The sequence below is a fragment of the Bufo bufo genome, chromosome 8 (genome assembly GCF_905171765.1).
Source record: "Bufo bufo chromosome 8, aBufBuf1.1, whole genome shotgun sequence".
Lineage (NCBI taxonomy): Eukaryota > Metazoa > Chordata > Amphibia > Anura > Bufonidae > Bufo > Bufo bufo.
In genome coordinates this window covers 14,035,154-14,051,570 of record NC_053396.1, presented here as the reverse complement: position 1 = coordinate 14,051,570, position 16,417 = coordinate 14,035,154, and the positions used below count along the sequence as shown (strand labels likewise).

Here is a 16,417-nt window from a genome sequence, read left to right as displayed (position 1 = left end):
TCTGGTGAAGCTCGAGGTGAAATCCAAAGCAAAATCTGCATGTTTCACATGAGGAATTTGTTGGGGATTTTAACAGGGGATTTCTCAATGTAAATTGACATGCTGCAGATTTAAAATCCGTATCGAAGGTCAATTTCCATGCAGATTCCGTTTGGATGTCTACCACAGGGTGAGGATGTTAACATCTGTTCCTATTTTATTGATGATGCTAAGTGTATTGGTTTTAATGCAACCTATATCAAATTCTGCCACAAAATGTTCTGATGGGAAAAAACCTACTCACTGTATATCCTATAGGTCCAACAGCGCCTTCAGTTCCACGGGGGCCAGGTTCTCCTGGAGGCCCAGTCTTCCCAATCTCCCCATCAGATCCTGGATTACCAGGTGGACCCTACAAAAGAAGGTAGATTACTACTAATTACTGCTGGGTTCCCACGTGGTTCTCATATGTGCTGCAATACTGAATACACTTTACCGTGAATTGTCACATGGTGTTGTGATGAAGTTACTGGCTGCATAATGTTTTTTTTTTACATGTAAAATATGTTTTACTGCAGCAGTCCAATGTTAAATTTGGGTGGCATCCATGACGGCAATAGTCAATAGTGTATAATATTTATGAGGGTTGTAGGAAGGAACAAGGGCCCATCATTGTTGATCGGTATCACTGAGGTTCCTGGCCTCGGTGAGGTAAGAGCCGTTTTTTTCCTGAAGTGTCATTATTGCTTTGCAGTCTGACACTTCAGCTGTTTAGTATGGCTGTAAAGCCGATCCGGGACGGCTCTTACTGGGAGTAGCCAAAGTGCTGGGTGGGTGAATACTCCCCACGTTCCAGGCCGGGTCTTGGAAGGCTTATAAAAAGCAGTCAGCACTGTCAGGTGGGGTGGATTATCCTCCATCTGACAGAAAAGCTGTGAAGTACTCTGTGCTGAGGACTGCAAACAGGCACGAACTTGTCTGTGGCTGTGCATATAGCGGGTGTGAACTGACACCTAGGATTCCAGGTGACCATTATTATGTTTTGCTGTGTGAGAACAAGTACCAAGACTGTGATGCTTTTGCTGAGTGTGAATAAAACACTGAAGTTGATTTACAACCTGGATCCTTGCCTCTATGCTGCGTCTGATAACCTGTCTACCAGAGCAAAACCCCACAGGGTATTTTATTTGAACTACTTTATAATTCATTGTACCAATAAAACTTGGCCTATACCGTAACAAATTCAATATTTATGTCTAATTAGACACATGCCTATAGCATAAACCAACTATAAAACCTACTATAAAACATGAACCGAAACACACGTCGGGGTTGGCGCCATCCCGGAGGAGACATGCATATGTAATATATTCTGCCTTGATGATTTATTATATTGATATAATTGCACGTGCACTTTATTTTTTACCATCATGTGGAGCAGTATGAATTGTTGCTAGCGTGTTCTCCTCTGGTGATGTCGCCTTGTCCCTGCACTTGTTTTGTTTGTTTTATAATGTATTGTCTTTTGGATCATGTTCGATAAATTGTTATTGTAATTTAATGCGGTCTGGCAGCTTTTTTTGTAGGTTTTATAATTCATTAGGAATAAAAAAAAACCAATTTTCATGTTCCCTATGCTCAGCTCAAATCCACGAGTTACACAGTCCAATTTTCTCAGGAGCATCCAATGCTTTCATTTCCCTCCGGTGGTGCTGCATAAGAATTGAAAACTTGATGCTATCATAATAACTAAGGGACGGCTGCGGAACGACTTGCTATCGTGTTAGCCGGATCGCTATGGAACAGCTATCCTCTTATAGCTGGGCAACCCTTCTGGGGAAAAAAAAGGAATTGTCCAAAGTAGAATAATCCTATACTTTCTAGCTATGACATTTATAATAAGCAAATTAACATCATTTATTTGTGTTTCAATAGTTGTTATTGGCTTTGTTGCAATAAAGAAACAAGAAAAAGTGAGAACTACACTCAGTATCACTTGTCAATAAGGAAACTGACCAATAAATCATTAATTTCATTGCAATAAATAAGAAAAAGATACCGGGCTGGATCAAAACATAAAAAAAAAAAAAGGAACACAATGGAAGATAAAAAAAAATGGAATAAAGAAGAATGGAAAAGGCAAAGTGGGAAATAGGGAGGAGGTTAAAGAACCCCTGTCACCATTGATGGCTACTCCATTGATATATTTTAAATGCAGATTGTCCAGATTTGGCTTTTTTTTACTATTGTCAAATATCCACAGAATGAACGTTGAGTATTTTAGTGAAATAAACTCACTGGTGTTCCGGGTAGGCCCTTGTCACCTGTCTCACCCATACGACCCTGAAAGTAAAGTACAACAACTATATCTACAAATTCTGATACTCAAGTAAGTTGGATGATATTTAACTATATAAAACAATATAAAATGATTATTATTACTATGTTATTACCGGTGGCCCAGTAGGTCCTCTTTCTCCTTGAGAACCAAGTGGTCCCTAAATAAGAAGATGTAAGTAACAAAATTAAGGCAAGAAAAGACCCTAAAAAGAAACAGTTGTGTAATAAGCCCATATTATACTTCAGAGACTGTATACATCCCTGCAGCCTGGTTTATCACGATGGAGACAATGTATATAGTGTAAGACAATGCAAACAATGGATAGTGTGGACTGTAATAAGAATATGCATCATTTATTAAGACTGGCTTTTTAGACGCCAGTCTTAAAAACCACTATATTTAGAGGAGGATCCGCCAAAGAGGCGCCGGCCTCCACATAACTTCGGTGCATCAAGTGGCAGTCTAAATGTAAGACAACTTACTAGCTAAAACAGGCGTACAAATTGCGTCCATCCCCTTCCCCGCCCACGCCACGTACACAATTTTAGACCTGGCGTGAGCATGTGAAAAGTCGCAGATTGAGACGGAACTAACCGATATATCGCAATCTGCGCCCCGTAAATACGCAAATTATAAGCGTATTTCTGGATAATAAATGACCCCCATAATGTAAGGCTCTGCTCACATCTACGTCTGTATTTCCTTTTCACTTTTCCATCATGGGAACAGAGAAATTACAGCAGTGACAGATCCAACACAGGACAGACACCAACGGCACCCAACGTACCCAATTGACTATGATGGGGGGTCCCTTGGGTTGTTCATCATGGGGTCAGCATTTTACTTGAAAACATAGCTCTGCGCACTGCTTTATTACTTTCTGCATTTTGACATATATGTGAACACAGCCTAAAGTGCATATACCTTTGAGCCAACTTTTCCTGGAGGTCCTGGCATTCCAGACGGGCCAATCTCCCCCTGAAAAAGTAAAAATAATTAGCGATATATCAATTCTCAATCACACGTACAAGAACGAGACCTCAAAACTTCACCCATTCCCTGTAATGTCATGAGATCCCAGAGAATTCTTGCTTCCTTCATATGCACAGATTTTATACACTAAGGCCTCATGCACACACGTGCATATGTTTTTGGCAGTCCACAAAACGCGTATCCACAAAATACGGACGATGTCTGTGTGGCATCCGTTTTTTTGTGGACCCAATGACTTCAATTCATCCACGGACTGCATTTTGTTGCCAATAATAGAACATGTTCTATCTTTTGCAGAATGGACATACGGATGCGGAAAGGACATGTCCTACTCAAAATGGCTGCAAAATGCGGAGCAAATGGGGATCTGAAGAAATGAACAGGCAACCAGAGGTCATCTGTGGATTCTGTATCCTAACAGGGATAATCTGAAGCAGTCAATAGTTGTATTGCTCTTTTGTACAGCATTTTGTACATTCTTTAAGAAAATTGAGGATTGCCATTACTACATGGCACGTTCACATAGATCAGTTATTTTGCAGCAGATGCAGGTCTGCCATGGTTTTACCAAAGTTGTGTCACCCCATGCACCCTGAATTATTTTAAATATGCTCCACCTAATTACTTTTCATATACTGTATTTTTTAGACTATAAGACACACTGTTTTCTCTCAAAAGTGACGGAAAATGGCTGTGCATCTTATAGTCCGAATGGAACTGGTCATTAGCATGCAGGAGGCGTTGGGAGCGGTGAGGGAAGCTGAGCTCGCTCTACCCATCCTCCCTGGTCTTCTTCTGGGCGCCATACTACACTGTGTCCTGACTGTGTACAGCTGTGCTACACTGTTTTTTTGATGGGGTTCTGATCAGAGGCTGATAGGGGTTTGATTGAGGATGGTTGGGAGTCTGATGGGGTTCTGATCTGAGGCTAATGGAGCTTTGGGGTCTGATGGATCTTGGGGGTCTGATCTGAGGTATGATGAAGAATGGGGATCTTATTTGGGGGTCTGATGAGGATTGGGAGTCTGATCTGAGGACTGATGAAAAATACTTTTTTTTAAAAAATTTCCTCCTCTAAATCCTAGGTGCGTCTTATAGTCTGAAAAATACAGTAAGAAGTTGCATCACCCAAAATGCAGCATCTGTTCAGTGTATACCTTTTCACCAGGGTATCCTGTTCGACCCCTTTGACCAGAAGGGCCTGGAAAACCCTGGAAAATAAAAATAACATTGATATTCCAAAATCTCAAGTGCCATATACCATATAAATAAGACATCTAAACTATTTAGATTAAATTATATAGTCATCAATATGACCTGTGAGGGTCTGCGGCCTTCTCACAGCTCACCAAGCACAGCGCCGTCCATTGCATAGTGGCTGTGCTTGGTATTGCAGCTTAGCTCCATTCACCTGAATGGGACTGAGCTGCACCTAGGCCATGTGACCAATAAAGATGACGTCACTGGCCTAGGAACAGCTGATGGGGGGGTGCTACGAGTCAGACCCCACCGATCAGATATCGATGATCTATCCTGAGGATAGTTTATCAATATTAATCAGCTGGAAAATCCCTTTAAGCTCACAGAGGATTGCTTACACTGGAAACATTACAGCAAACCCCTAGCTGTGAGAAGCACTGGGTCTATACTCTTTGCATATCAAATCATTCCACTCACTGACAACATACAGAGATACTGAAATTGGTGAGAAAGTGACAAGTAAAAGTATTAAAAGGTTTCAGAACTTTTCATCATGCGGTGATGAAGGTTTATTTCTATAAGACTGGACAACCCTTTAAGTGATATCCCCTCTTCCTCAATAAAAATGTATGCACTAAAAGATAACGCCCTATACACTTACATACATGCCCACAGGTCCTTGGGGTCCTTCAGGACCTTGTTTTCCTGTAAATCCCTGTAAGATCATAGAGAAAAAGGTTTTCAATAGTAATGTTCTTTTCAAACACTAACATTACAAGGGTATTGCCGGCTGATGGAGCAACCAGTTGAAGGATGAATGGAAAGGTGGCGGGGGAACCTGTCCTCCACATAGGTGCATGTACCAGAGGTGGGACCTGCAACTATCAGAGACATATCCCTAGAATATATCACTAAAGTCTGAGTTGGGAATACCTCCTTTTTTCTTCTCTATCTGAACCTGGGCTCTATATGCACTCGTACCAAAGTCTTGTCTAAGGATCTGCTTACCCTTTCTCCCATAGGTCCCGGCTCCCCATCTGGCCCTGGCCTACCAGGAACACCCTAAAATAAAAAAGAAAGAATATCAGTAGGTGAAGCTTGAGAATTAAAGGGGTTGTCCCATCTCGCTGTTTCCATGAAGAGATGGGACTAAGCTCCGGTCCCAGATGGCCGGGTCTACGGAAACAGTTGTGCGGGCAGGCGCTCTACCATGCCTGCAAACAGCGCAGCAGCACAAGCTGCCCTGCTTCAAGCGCCTGCCTGTTCAGCTGTTCCCGTAAGCACACACACACCTGGGGCCAGCACTTAGTACCATCTCACTCTGGAAACAGCAAGATAGGACAATCCCTTTAAGGGATATGCCATTACTTTATGACTGGTGGGGGTCCGATCTCTGGGACTCACACCGATCCTGAGAATGAATGGAGGTCCAACTTCTGGAATCATAAATCAATGGCAAATCCTAGCAACGCACCACCACTTTGCAAGATGGGTGACATGCTTGTTCATGGGTTGTGCCTGGTACTGCAGGTCTGCTCTGTCCACATGAAGGAGGCTAAGATGCAATACCAGGCACAGCCCATAGACAACAGGGGCACTGTTTTTTTTAAAAAAAAAAAAAAAAGTGTTTTAAGCATCTACTCACTGGCGGGCCTGGATGTCCATCTCTGCCTATCTCCCCACGATGTCCTGCTATGCCCTACAGATAGTGAGGAGACATAATAAAAGTACATTTTAAAAACCATAATAACTATGGATGTATTTCATACTCGTTTAAACCATGCTGTAGACAAGTCATTACATATGTAATTTCTACCACAATGGTTACCCAATTATGAATACTTACTGGGGGGCCCCGGCTCTCAGGAGCCCCTGCTGCACCTGGCGTTCCCTAAAATAATAACAGAAACAGAATACGTTTTTTCATATATACAGGGCATATGTTATATATAGCTGTGTTACCATGCAGCTAATGCCAATGGCCAAGGGAGGTGAAGAGGCCACAAACAGCAAAAAAATGTCAATCATAAAAGTGAAGATATTATATAGCAGCTAACGTATTCATCCAATATATGCGTTATGTACATGAACCTGATTGATAATCAACTTCTGAAGGGTCAGTGCAAAGAGTTCAGGACTATATTACAGAAGAGCGGTATCTGACATCAGCAGGAGAAAACGATATTATATCAAGCGTCAACCTTAAAGACATTGCAAAGAATAAAGCGCCTAAATAAGTGCCGGGATTTGTGTAGCGCCTGGTGCAGGGCCATGCGCCATGCCATATAATGGGTATATATAGTGCATAGTGGGAACCTGTATACCAGGCAGTCCTTCTGCGCCCCCTCGACCTGGAAGACCCCGATGACCCTGAATGTGGAAGGAAAGAAAAAAGGCATTTTTATGATTTCATTGTATAAAAATACTTAAAGAGGTTAGCCACTTTATTCTAGGAAACCCCCCTTATGTCTTAGGCCTCATGCACACAACCGTTTCCATATTGCAGTCTCCAAACCTCAGATCCGCAAAATACAGACACCTGCAATCAGCATTTTCCTCACTCCTATCACAAGATATGACTATTCTGGTACACAATACGGACAAGAATAGGACATGTTCTATAATCTGCAGAATGGACATACAGATGGGGACAGCACACGGATGACATTTGTGTGCTGTCCGTTTTTTTACGGACCCATAGAAATGAATGGGTCCGTGTGCAATCCAAAAAAATTACGGTCTTACCTGAGCACTCCGGCCAGTGCTGATCACTGGCCATGCATTCAGTCTGTAAACAGCGGATGATGGCATCCACAGCAATCAAGATGGCGGCAGTCACATGATTAATCCACAGTGCACTGGATGCATTTTCTTCTGTGCTTACATTAAAAGCATTCAGCGCACGCGCATATACATGCAGTGGAATTTGCTGTACCTGCACATGCACAGAAGAGGATGCAGCGTGTGACCGCGGCCATCTTGATTGCCATGGATGCTGTGGCCGCCATGGTCCATTGTTTGCAGCAGAGTGCACTGAACCGGGATGCTCAGCTTAGACATGAGGGGGTTTGGGATTTCCTAGGATAGTGGCCACAAGCATAGGGCATTATAGAGATTTGTTTTAGAAAGTGTCTGACCTCTTTAAAGGGGTTGTTCAATGGGACACGTTTTATTTTCTTTCTTTTTTTTTTTTGAAAAGGGGCAAAAGCCATATTTACCCTCACCAGTCCACCGCTGCTGCCATTCCTACGTTGACCAGTGATTGATTGTGCGGACATCACAAGCCATTTGCTGTTTGTGAAGCCAGAACCAGGAAATGGAGACCAGAAAGGAACTGGTAACGTTGGAACGACGGCAATGGAGGATCGGCAAGGGAGAGATTCGTCTTCTTTTTTTTACTTTTTAAACCATTCTGCTCCATTTATATAAAAAAAATGTATCCCCCAGAAGCCATGCATAGATGAACTAGAATAGCCTTTTTCTAAGAATCAGCACTGTTCTTGCCCAACACTACTTAAGTGAAAGCCCAGACAGTTCCCTTTTGCCCAATTCTCAAGAAGTCCTGGCCAAGGAAGAGTCAATGGGTGTAGATGAGGCATATTTATAACCTCCTATTTTGAATTAATTCTGTACAATCTGCAAATACCGCAAACTAGTACATGATTCCTGGTAGTAGCAAAGTGTTGACTGTGTCATACTAACTGCAACATGTTCTTAGAGATTACTTTCAAAGTCCTGGAGATACTTTAGGTGTGCACTACTTCCTCCATTCTCCCATAGTTTTCAGGTGACGACATCGTGTTCTGGGTCACCTCCAGGAGCTGACTAGCCCACCATTAGGGTCTGTTTACACATGTTGGATTTGCAAGAGGAGGATTATCCCCACTGAGTGGCAATGGGGATAATCGTCATGAGAATCTGCATCTGCTGAGCTAACCATATGTCACTTACTGGAGGTCCTGGTAATCCGACAAGACCTCTCTGTCCCGTACGTCCCTGGAATAAAGAAGAAATGTACAATACACAGGCTGAGTTTTGGCAGTGGTGCTAAAAGCTCTAGTGTGAGGGCACACGACACCGTACCATGAGGTTACAGTGAAATATTACTACAGCAATGATATGAAAGGAAAGTAACACCATGAACCAGCAGTGATATTCTCAGATTTTCATGGTTCCACCTGTAAAGGGCTAGTAGTTTCTTGACAGATATACAACAAATAGGTGAACTGCTACCTTCTAAAATTTATGATCTGGGCAGGAACAGAAAAGGTGCCTACTGGCCGAATTATAAGGTTTCCGTATTATAAGGAATGGGTACTCCACCAAGTGCTCTGTGTCCAAAATGTATGCGTAAGGCATGTTACCCTGTTTCCTCTTGGTCCTGTCATTCCCTTTGGTCCATCTGGTCCACGGTTTCCCTATATTTCAAAAGGGACAAAAAAGTAATATTTGTAATATAGGGTACAAATAACTGTTCATTTAAAGTCAAGATTAAGGGTGTCATTTATTTAGCTGAAATACGCCTATAGTAGGCGTATTTCTGGGGCAGATTGCCTTCGCCCCGCTCACGCCTGGTATAAATGAGTGAGCATGGTGGGGAAGGGGACGGGCCAGCAGAGCTGTCTCATTTACCATTTCCTACGCCTGTTTTTGGCATAGAAAATGGTCTAAATGTAAGACGGCTAGGAAGCTGTGTTACATTTAGAACTGGTGGTGGATCCGCCGAGGTTATGAAGAGGCCGGCTCCTCTTCATAACTTCGGCGGAACCACTGCCAGCTTGGGGCTTTATTAAGACTGGTGTCTAAATTCTGCCCAAACCCCTGAAGAAGCCAGTGATCTGGTGAAACATGTTGGGGGGCAGTTGATTGTTTTAAACAATTGTTGTCCACTCCAATGTTGCTTATTAGCTTAGAAGTCCTTGTGTAGGACATTTCATTCAATATAGGTTTTTTAGCTAGGTGGAGCGCTTAGCAGTGTGTGAATGCGTCCTGACAGCTACTGACGTAGTGTCAGACATGTGTGCTGTGCTGTGAACGTCTTAATCAGTTTTTGCAGGCAACTACAGGTAGTTTGCTTACATTAGTCTATCCACACATTGCCCCCCTATGTTCAAACTCTGCAGATATAGTTGTGGTGAATAGGAGACAGTGCACATCTCCCTCACCCTGGCAGCAACTAAGTCGTTTTAATTGTCTGTTATGGCTCACAGCCGTTTTATCATTATGTCGAATTAAAAGTGAAGTTTTGATACACACTTTATACCTGGGTCAAGATAGGTCTAGGCCATCCTTGGCATTAATATATATGTATATGTTAATAAATGTGCCCCTAAAATCGTATGATATTATGATATAGATGAGTTCCGAATTCCCCCCTGATTGTGAGGTTTCCTGTCTTGCCCGCTTATAGTTTGGGCCCTTACAATCAGTGCCCACAATCCATTTGATCACTAATACATTTGATTTATCTTTATCACTAGTAATGTATGACACTAAAAATGGCCATACATATTAGATGAACAGCACTGCAATGCCTGGCCGTGTACTGTGTGTGGGGTCTCCTGACTGTCCTCTTGATGGCAGATGCCAGAGAAAATAAGGAGCAGGTATGTTGGTTTTTAACAAGTCCTCACAGGAGATAAGCTGAGATAGGATATAGGCATGGGGCAGCAGCTTATACCCATGCTCGTTTGGCCAAGCCCTGCGACATACAGTATATATAGGGGGTCAGGAGAAAGAGTTGCCAGCCAATCAAACTATCTATGGTGTATGGCCACCATAAAGCACCACCAGTGGTGGCTGCACTAAAAAATGAAGCTCTTAGAACTGTGATGGTCCTCTTGGGCAACTACTCCCATACAATAAGAAATCTCTATATACAAATCTCTGGACCAAACAGTATGAACTAACCTTTGGTCCATCACTACCATTTTCACCAGGAGGTCCTACTTGTCCTTCATCACCCTGAAACAAAGAGAAAACAAACATTTAGGGTGTACTCAACCAACACCTTCATGGTGCGGTTATTGTTGCACAGGTGGGAGCACCACACCACAACCGCTTCGCCCTGAGTGCATACATATTCTTAGAAACAAAGATGCAGTGATATAATGAGCTAGTATAAACCGCATTCATTTATTTCCATGGACAAAGTAGTTACCAGTAGAGATGGCCTTGCGGTTCGCCCGGCGGTCGTTTCGCAGCGACCTTTGCTCGTTCACGATTTGCCGAACATGCGAACATATGGCAATGTTCGCATCCGCCATATTCTTTTGCATTGCCCCGAACTTTGACCCATGACACATCCATCAGGTGGGACAGGACAGATAATTGAGACGTTTCAGCACATGGACATACCCCCACCCTATAACAGAACCCGATCTGGCAGCAATTTTACATTCTGTGTTTTGCCAGTGTAAGGAGAGGTTGCTTTGTGGAGCAGGGACAGACTGTTAGGGACACCAAACGGTAGTTAATAGGGCCACAAAAAGTCCCTTTAAGGACTGTATAGGTGTGCTATCGATAGGTGTGATATACTGAGGGGTGTGATATACTTATAATATACTTTCTAACATAGAAAGTATATTATAGTACATTTGTATTGTGCAGCAGTTGTGTGCGGTTCTACTGTGATACCGCAGGTATATATAGGGACCAGCTCTATTGGAACAACTATTTGCAATAGGTGTGATATACCTGTTGCCCAAAAAAATAACTGATTGAGGGGTGCAATATACCTGCTTCCACAAAATACTGATTGAGGGGTGCGATATACCTGCTTCCACCAAATATTGATTGAGGCCTGCGATACACCTGCTTCCACAAAATACTAATTAAGGGGTTTGATATACCTGATTCCACAAAATACAGATTGAGGGGTGCGATATACCTGCTTCCACCAAATATTGATTAACGGGTTCTATATCCCTGCTTCCACAAAATACTCATTAAGGGGATTGATATACCTGCTTCCACAAAATACTGATTAAGGGGTTTGATATACCTGCTTCCACCAAATATTGATTAAGCGGTTCTATCTACCTGCTTTCCCAAAATACAAATTGAGGGGTGCGATATACCTGTTTCCACAAAGTACTGAATAAGGGGTTTGATATACCTGCTTCCACAAAATACAGATTGAGGGGTGCGATATACCTGCTTCCACCAAATATTGATTAAGCGGTTCTATATACCTGCTTTCACAAAATACTAATTGAGGGGTGCGATATACCTGCTTCCACAAAATACTGATTAAGGGGATTGATATACCTGCATCCACCAAATATTGATTGAGGCCTGCGATACACCTGCTTCTACAAAATACTGATTAAAGGGATTGATATACCTGCTTCCACTAAATACAGATTGAGGGGTGCGATATACCTGCTTCCACCAAATACTGATTAAGGGGATTGATATACCTGCATCCACCAAATATTGATTGAGGCCTGCGATACACCTGCTTCTACAAAATACTGATTAAAGGGATTGATATACCTGCTTCCACAAAATACTGATTGAGGGGTGCGATACACCTGCTTCGACTAAATATTGATTAAGGGGTGCTATATACCCGTTTCCACAAAATACTGATTGAGGGTTGTGATATACCTGCTTCCACCAAATACTGATTGAGGCCTGCGATGCACATGCTTCCACAAAATACTGATTGAGGCCCACGATACACCTGCTTCCACAAAATACTGATTAAGGGGTGCGATATACCTGCTTCCGCAAAATACAGATTGAGGGGTGCGATATACCTGCTTCCACCAAATATTGATTAATGGGTTCTATGTACCTGCTTCTACAAAATACTGATTGAGGGGTGCGATATACCTGCTTCCACCAAATATTGATTAATGGGTTCTATGTACCTGCTTCTACAAAATACTGATTGAGGGGTGCGATATACCTACTTCCACCAAATATTGATTAAGGGTTCTATATACCTGCTTCCACAAAATACAGATTGAGGGGTGCGATACACCTGCTTCCACCAAATATTGATTGAGGCCTGCGATACACCTGCTTCCACAAAATACTGAATGAGGGGTGCGATACACCTGCTTCCGCCAAACATTGATTAAGGGGTTCTATATACCTGTTTTCACAAAATACTGATTGAGAGTCCACAAAATACAGATTAAGGCCTGCGATACACCTGCTTCCACAAAATACTGATTAAGGGGTTTGATATACCTGCTTCCACAAAATGCAGATTGAGGGGTGCGATATACCTGCTTCCACCTAATATTGATTCCGGCCTGCGATACACCTGCTTCCACAAAATACTGATTGAGGGGTGCGATATACCTGCTTCCACCAAATATTGATTAAGGGGTTCTATATACCTGCTTCCACAAAATACTGATTAAGGGGATTTATATATCTGCTTCCACCAAATGTTGATTGAGGCCTGCAATACACCTGCCTCCACAAAATACTGATTAGGGGTACTTTCACACTTGCGTTAAAGTTTTCCGGTATTCAGTTCCGTTCTAGGGGCACAATACCGGAAAAAAACTGATCAGTTTTATCCTAATGCATTCTGAATGGAAAGCAATCCATTCAGGATGTCTTTAGTTTAGTCCTTTTACAGTATTTCTCTCCGGCCAAAAATCCTGAACACTTGCCGGAATGCGGGATCCGGCATTTTTTTCCATTGGAATGTATTAGTGTCAGATCCGGCATTAAAATTGCCGCATTGACGGATCCGGTCTTCCGGTCTGCGCATGCGCGGACCTTTAAAAATGTAAAAAAAAATTAATACCGGATCCGTTTTTCCAGATGACACCGGAGAGACGGATCCGGTATTGCAATGCATTTGCCAGGGGTTTGCATACTGATTGCCTGCCTGCCAGAATCCAGCAACACAAGTGTGAAAGTACCCTAAGGGGATTCATATATCTGCTTCCACCAAATATTGATTGAGGCCTGCGATACACCTGCTTCCACAAGATACTGATTAAGGGGACTGATATACCTGCTTCCACCAAATATTGATTGAGGCCTGCGATACACCTGCTTCCACAAAATACTGATTAAGGGGTGTGATATACCTGCTTCCACAAATACTGCTCTTCTCTAGGGACTTTGGCACAGGGTCATTTTGAAAATGACAGGCAGAGGAAGAGGCAGGCCGTTCCGCAGCGGTGGTAGGGGTCAGGCAGGTGCACCAGGCCGGAGCCTAAGTGGGAAGTTGGAGAAGGTGCGTGCGATTACATCAAAGGACGCACCAGAGTTGGTTGAGTGGCTCATTCAGCCTTCCGCTTCTGCACCCTCCTCATCCTCTGTATCTGCACCCTCCTCACTCTCTGCTGTGTACCCCCAAAAGACACCACCACCACCATAGCCCCTTCACTCGAGTCAGAGGAATTATTTTCCCATCCATTCCCAGACCTTACGGATGCGCAGCCATTCTTGGCATCTGATGAGGAAGAGGAGGTAGCAACGGCCGCCACCTAGCTATCTGACCACAGTACCCAGATCAGCCCAAGGATGGAGGTCCCCGCTGTTGCTGCCTACTCCGAGATCTCTAATGTCAGTGGTGGTGAAGGTGACTATGATGATGTGTCGATGGATGTCACTTGGGGGCCCACAAGAGAGAAAGAGGAGGGGAGTTCAGAGGGAGAGATGGAGCAGCAGATAGGGAGGAGAAGGAGGAGAAGCAGGCAGAATTTGCAGTGCACAGGAGGCAAAAAGGGGACTGCTAATGTATCTGGAGCGAGCCATCCACCATGCACGGTCACATCTTGTGCTCCCAGGATGCCGGCACATGGCTGAGCAGTGTGGGATTTTTTTAACGTGTCAGCTGCTGACAATAGTGTTGCCATCTGCAGCCTGTGCTGTCAACGCACCTCCCATCACCGAGCCCAGTGGGAGCAACGCCGTCAGAAGCCACAAAGCCACACTCCCGGCGCTCCACATCCTGCCTCTTCTCCTTCTCCTCTCTCCTCCAATTTGTCCTCCACTCCACCTTCCACCGTGCCATTGTCGCATTTATCTGGCAGAAGGCAGTCTTCTGTGGCCCAAATGTTCGAGTGTAAAAAGTTGATGATGCCGGATAACCCTCTTGTCCAACGGCTGACCGCTGGCTTGTCGGAACTGCTAGCCCGCCAACTACTGCCATATAAACTGGTGGACTGGGAGGCCTTTAGAAAATTTGTGGCCATTGGCACGCTGCAATGGAAGGTCCCCGGAAATAAATATTTCTCCTAGAAGGGCATCCCTAAACTATATGGCCATGTTCAGCGGTACAGTGTCGGTGCCAAGATACATCTGACCAGAGACACTTGGTCTAGCAAACACCGGCAGGTAAGGTACATAACTTTTACTTCCCACTGGGTGAACCTTCTGACGGCCATCAAGCATTTAACCAGTGGCACCCGTGTGGATTTGGTGTTACCGCCACGGAATGCATGCAGGCCTACCTCTTCTTCTCCTCCTCCTACTCCATCCTCCGTCTCCTCCTCGGCTGACTCCTCCTTTTCCACTGCTACTGCCTCTTCCGCTGCTCCCCCCAAGCTCCCCAGAACCTATTCGACGTGCCAGGTGAAACGTTGCCATGCTGTGCTGCGGCTGTTGTGCCTGGAAGCCAATAGCCACACCGGCCCTGCACTGCTTTCAGCTCTGCAGTCACAGGCCGATGAGTGGCTGACCCTGCTCATTTTAACAGTTGGTAAAGTGGTGTGCGACAACAGTGCCAATCTGCTGAGCGCGCTGAAACAGGGCAAAATGGCACACGTGCCCTGCATGGCACACATCCTGAACTTAGTCGTGCAGCGATTCGTTGCCAAATACACCGGGGTCCAGGATGTCTTGCGGCAGGCCAGGAAAACCTCTGGCCATTTTGGAAGATCTTACACGGCCATGGCGCGCCTTGCTGACGTTCAACGGCGACACCACCTGCCCGTCAGACGTCTGATTTGTGACAGCCCGACGCGCTGGAACTCCACCTTGTATATGCTTGATAGGCTGCTCCAGCAGCAACGTGCCGTTAATGACTACCTGAACGAACTCTGCAGCAGGACAGGTTCTGGGGAGCTTGGTTTCTTTTCACAGCGCCAGTGGCTGCTCATGCGCGACGCATGCAGACTTCTGCGGCCATTTGATGAGATCACCAAACTGGTCAGTCGCAGCCAGGGCGCCATCAGTGACATCGTACCTTACGCCTTCTTTCTGGAGCGTGCATTGCGTTGTGTCATTGATCAAGCCGTTGAGGAGCAGGAGCTAGAAGATGAGGAAGTCGCAATGCTGAATGAATTCCCAGGGGGGCTACTCCATCTGAGACAAGTCAGCAGGAGTGTGAAGAGGAGTCAGAGGAGAATGGTGGCTGGGGGGAGGAGGGGGAGCAAGAAAAGCAGGCTTTGAGGGGGACTTTAAACGTTTCGGGGATCCCTGGTGTTGTCCGTGGCTCGGGGGAGGAGACAGAGGACAACATTCTCCTGGGTGATGAGCAGGAGCCAGGGCGCTCCACCGCTTCCAATTTAGTGCAAATGGGGGCCTTCATGCTCCAGTGTTTGAAGAGGGACCCCCGTATAAAAAGCATAAATGGCAAGGACCATTACTGGGTGGCAACGTACTTAGACCCCCGGTACAAACACAAAATGGCGGACATGTGACCAGCATCACAGAGGGCTGGCAGAATGCAGCATTTCCCGGCCTTGCTGCGAGAGATGCTGCATTCTACTGTTGCGAGCACTGGCAGAGGAATTTCCACCCACAGCGAAACAGGTGCGGGTACCAATCCTACCGCGCATGCAAGAAGAGGGCGGTTTGAAGATGTGTTGTTCACTTCTGATATGAGATCATTCTTACAGCTAACACATCGACAGCCGCCCTCCGGATCCAGCCTCAGGGAACGCCCAGACCGACAGGTTTCCGACTAGATCGGGTTAACGG

The 16,417-nt window shown here is 44.7% G+C and overlaps 1 protein-coding gene across 1 annotated transcript in view; it reads right to left on the bottom strand.

Moving 5' to 3' along the window:
- Positions 1 to 16,417, bottom strand: part of LOC120977696 (collagen alpha-1(I) chain-like) — a 161,720-nt gene that overhangs the window by 104,210 nt on the left and 41,093 nt on the right. The window contains exons 22-34 of the mRNA XM_040405749.1: positions 10,424 to 10,477; positions 8,878 to 8,931; positions 8,465 to 8,509; positions 6,830 to 6,883; positions 6,360 to 6,404; positions 6,159 to 6,212; positions 5,522 to 5,575; positions 5,175 to 5,228; positions 4,471 to 4,524; positions 3,245 to 3,298; positions 2,433 to 2,477; positions 2,278 to 2,322; positions 284 to 391 (exon numbers count right to left, since the gene is read on the bottom strand). Coding sequence (XP_040261683.1) covers positions 284 to 391; positions 2,278 to 2,322; positions 2,433 to 2,477; positions 3,245 to 3,298; positions 4,471 to 4,524; positions 5,175 to 5,228; positions 5,522 to 5,575; positions 6,159 to 6,212; positions 6,360 to 6,404; positions 6,830 to 6,883; positions 8,465 to 8,509; positions 8,878 to 8,931; positions 10,424 to 10,477 — 720 coding nt within the window. The remainder of the gene's footprint in view (positions 1 to 283; positions 392 to 2,277; positions 2,323 to 2,432; positions 2,478 to 3,244; positions 3,299 to 4,470; positions 4,525 to 5,174; positions 5,229 to 5,521; positions 5,576 to 6,158; positions 6,213 to 6,359; positions 6,405 to 6,829; positions 6,884 to 8,464; positions 8,510 to 8,877; positions 8,932 to 10,423; positions 10,478 to 16,417) is intronic.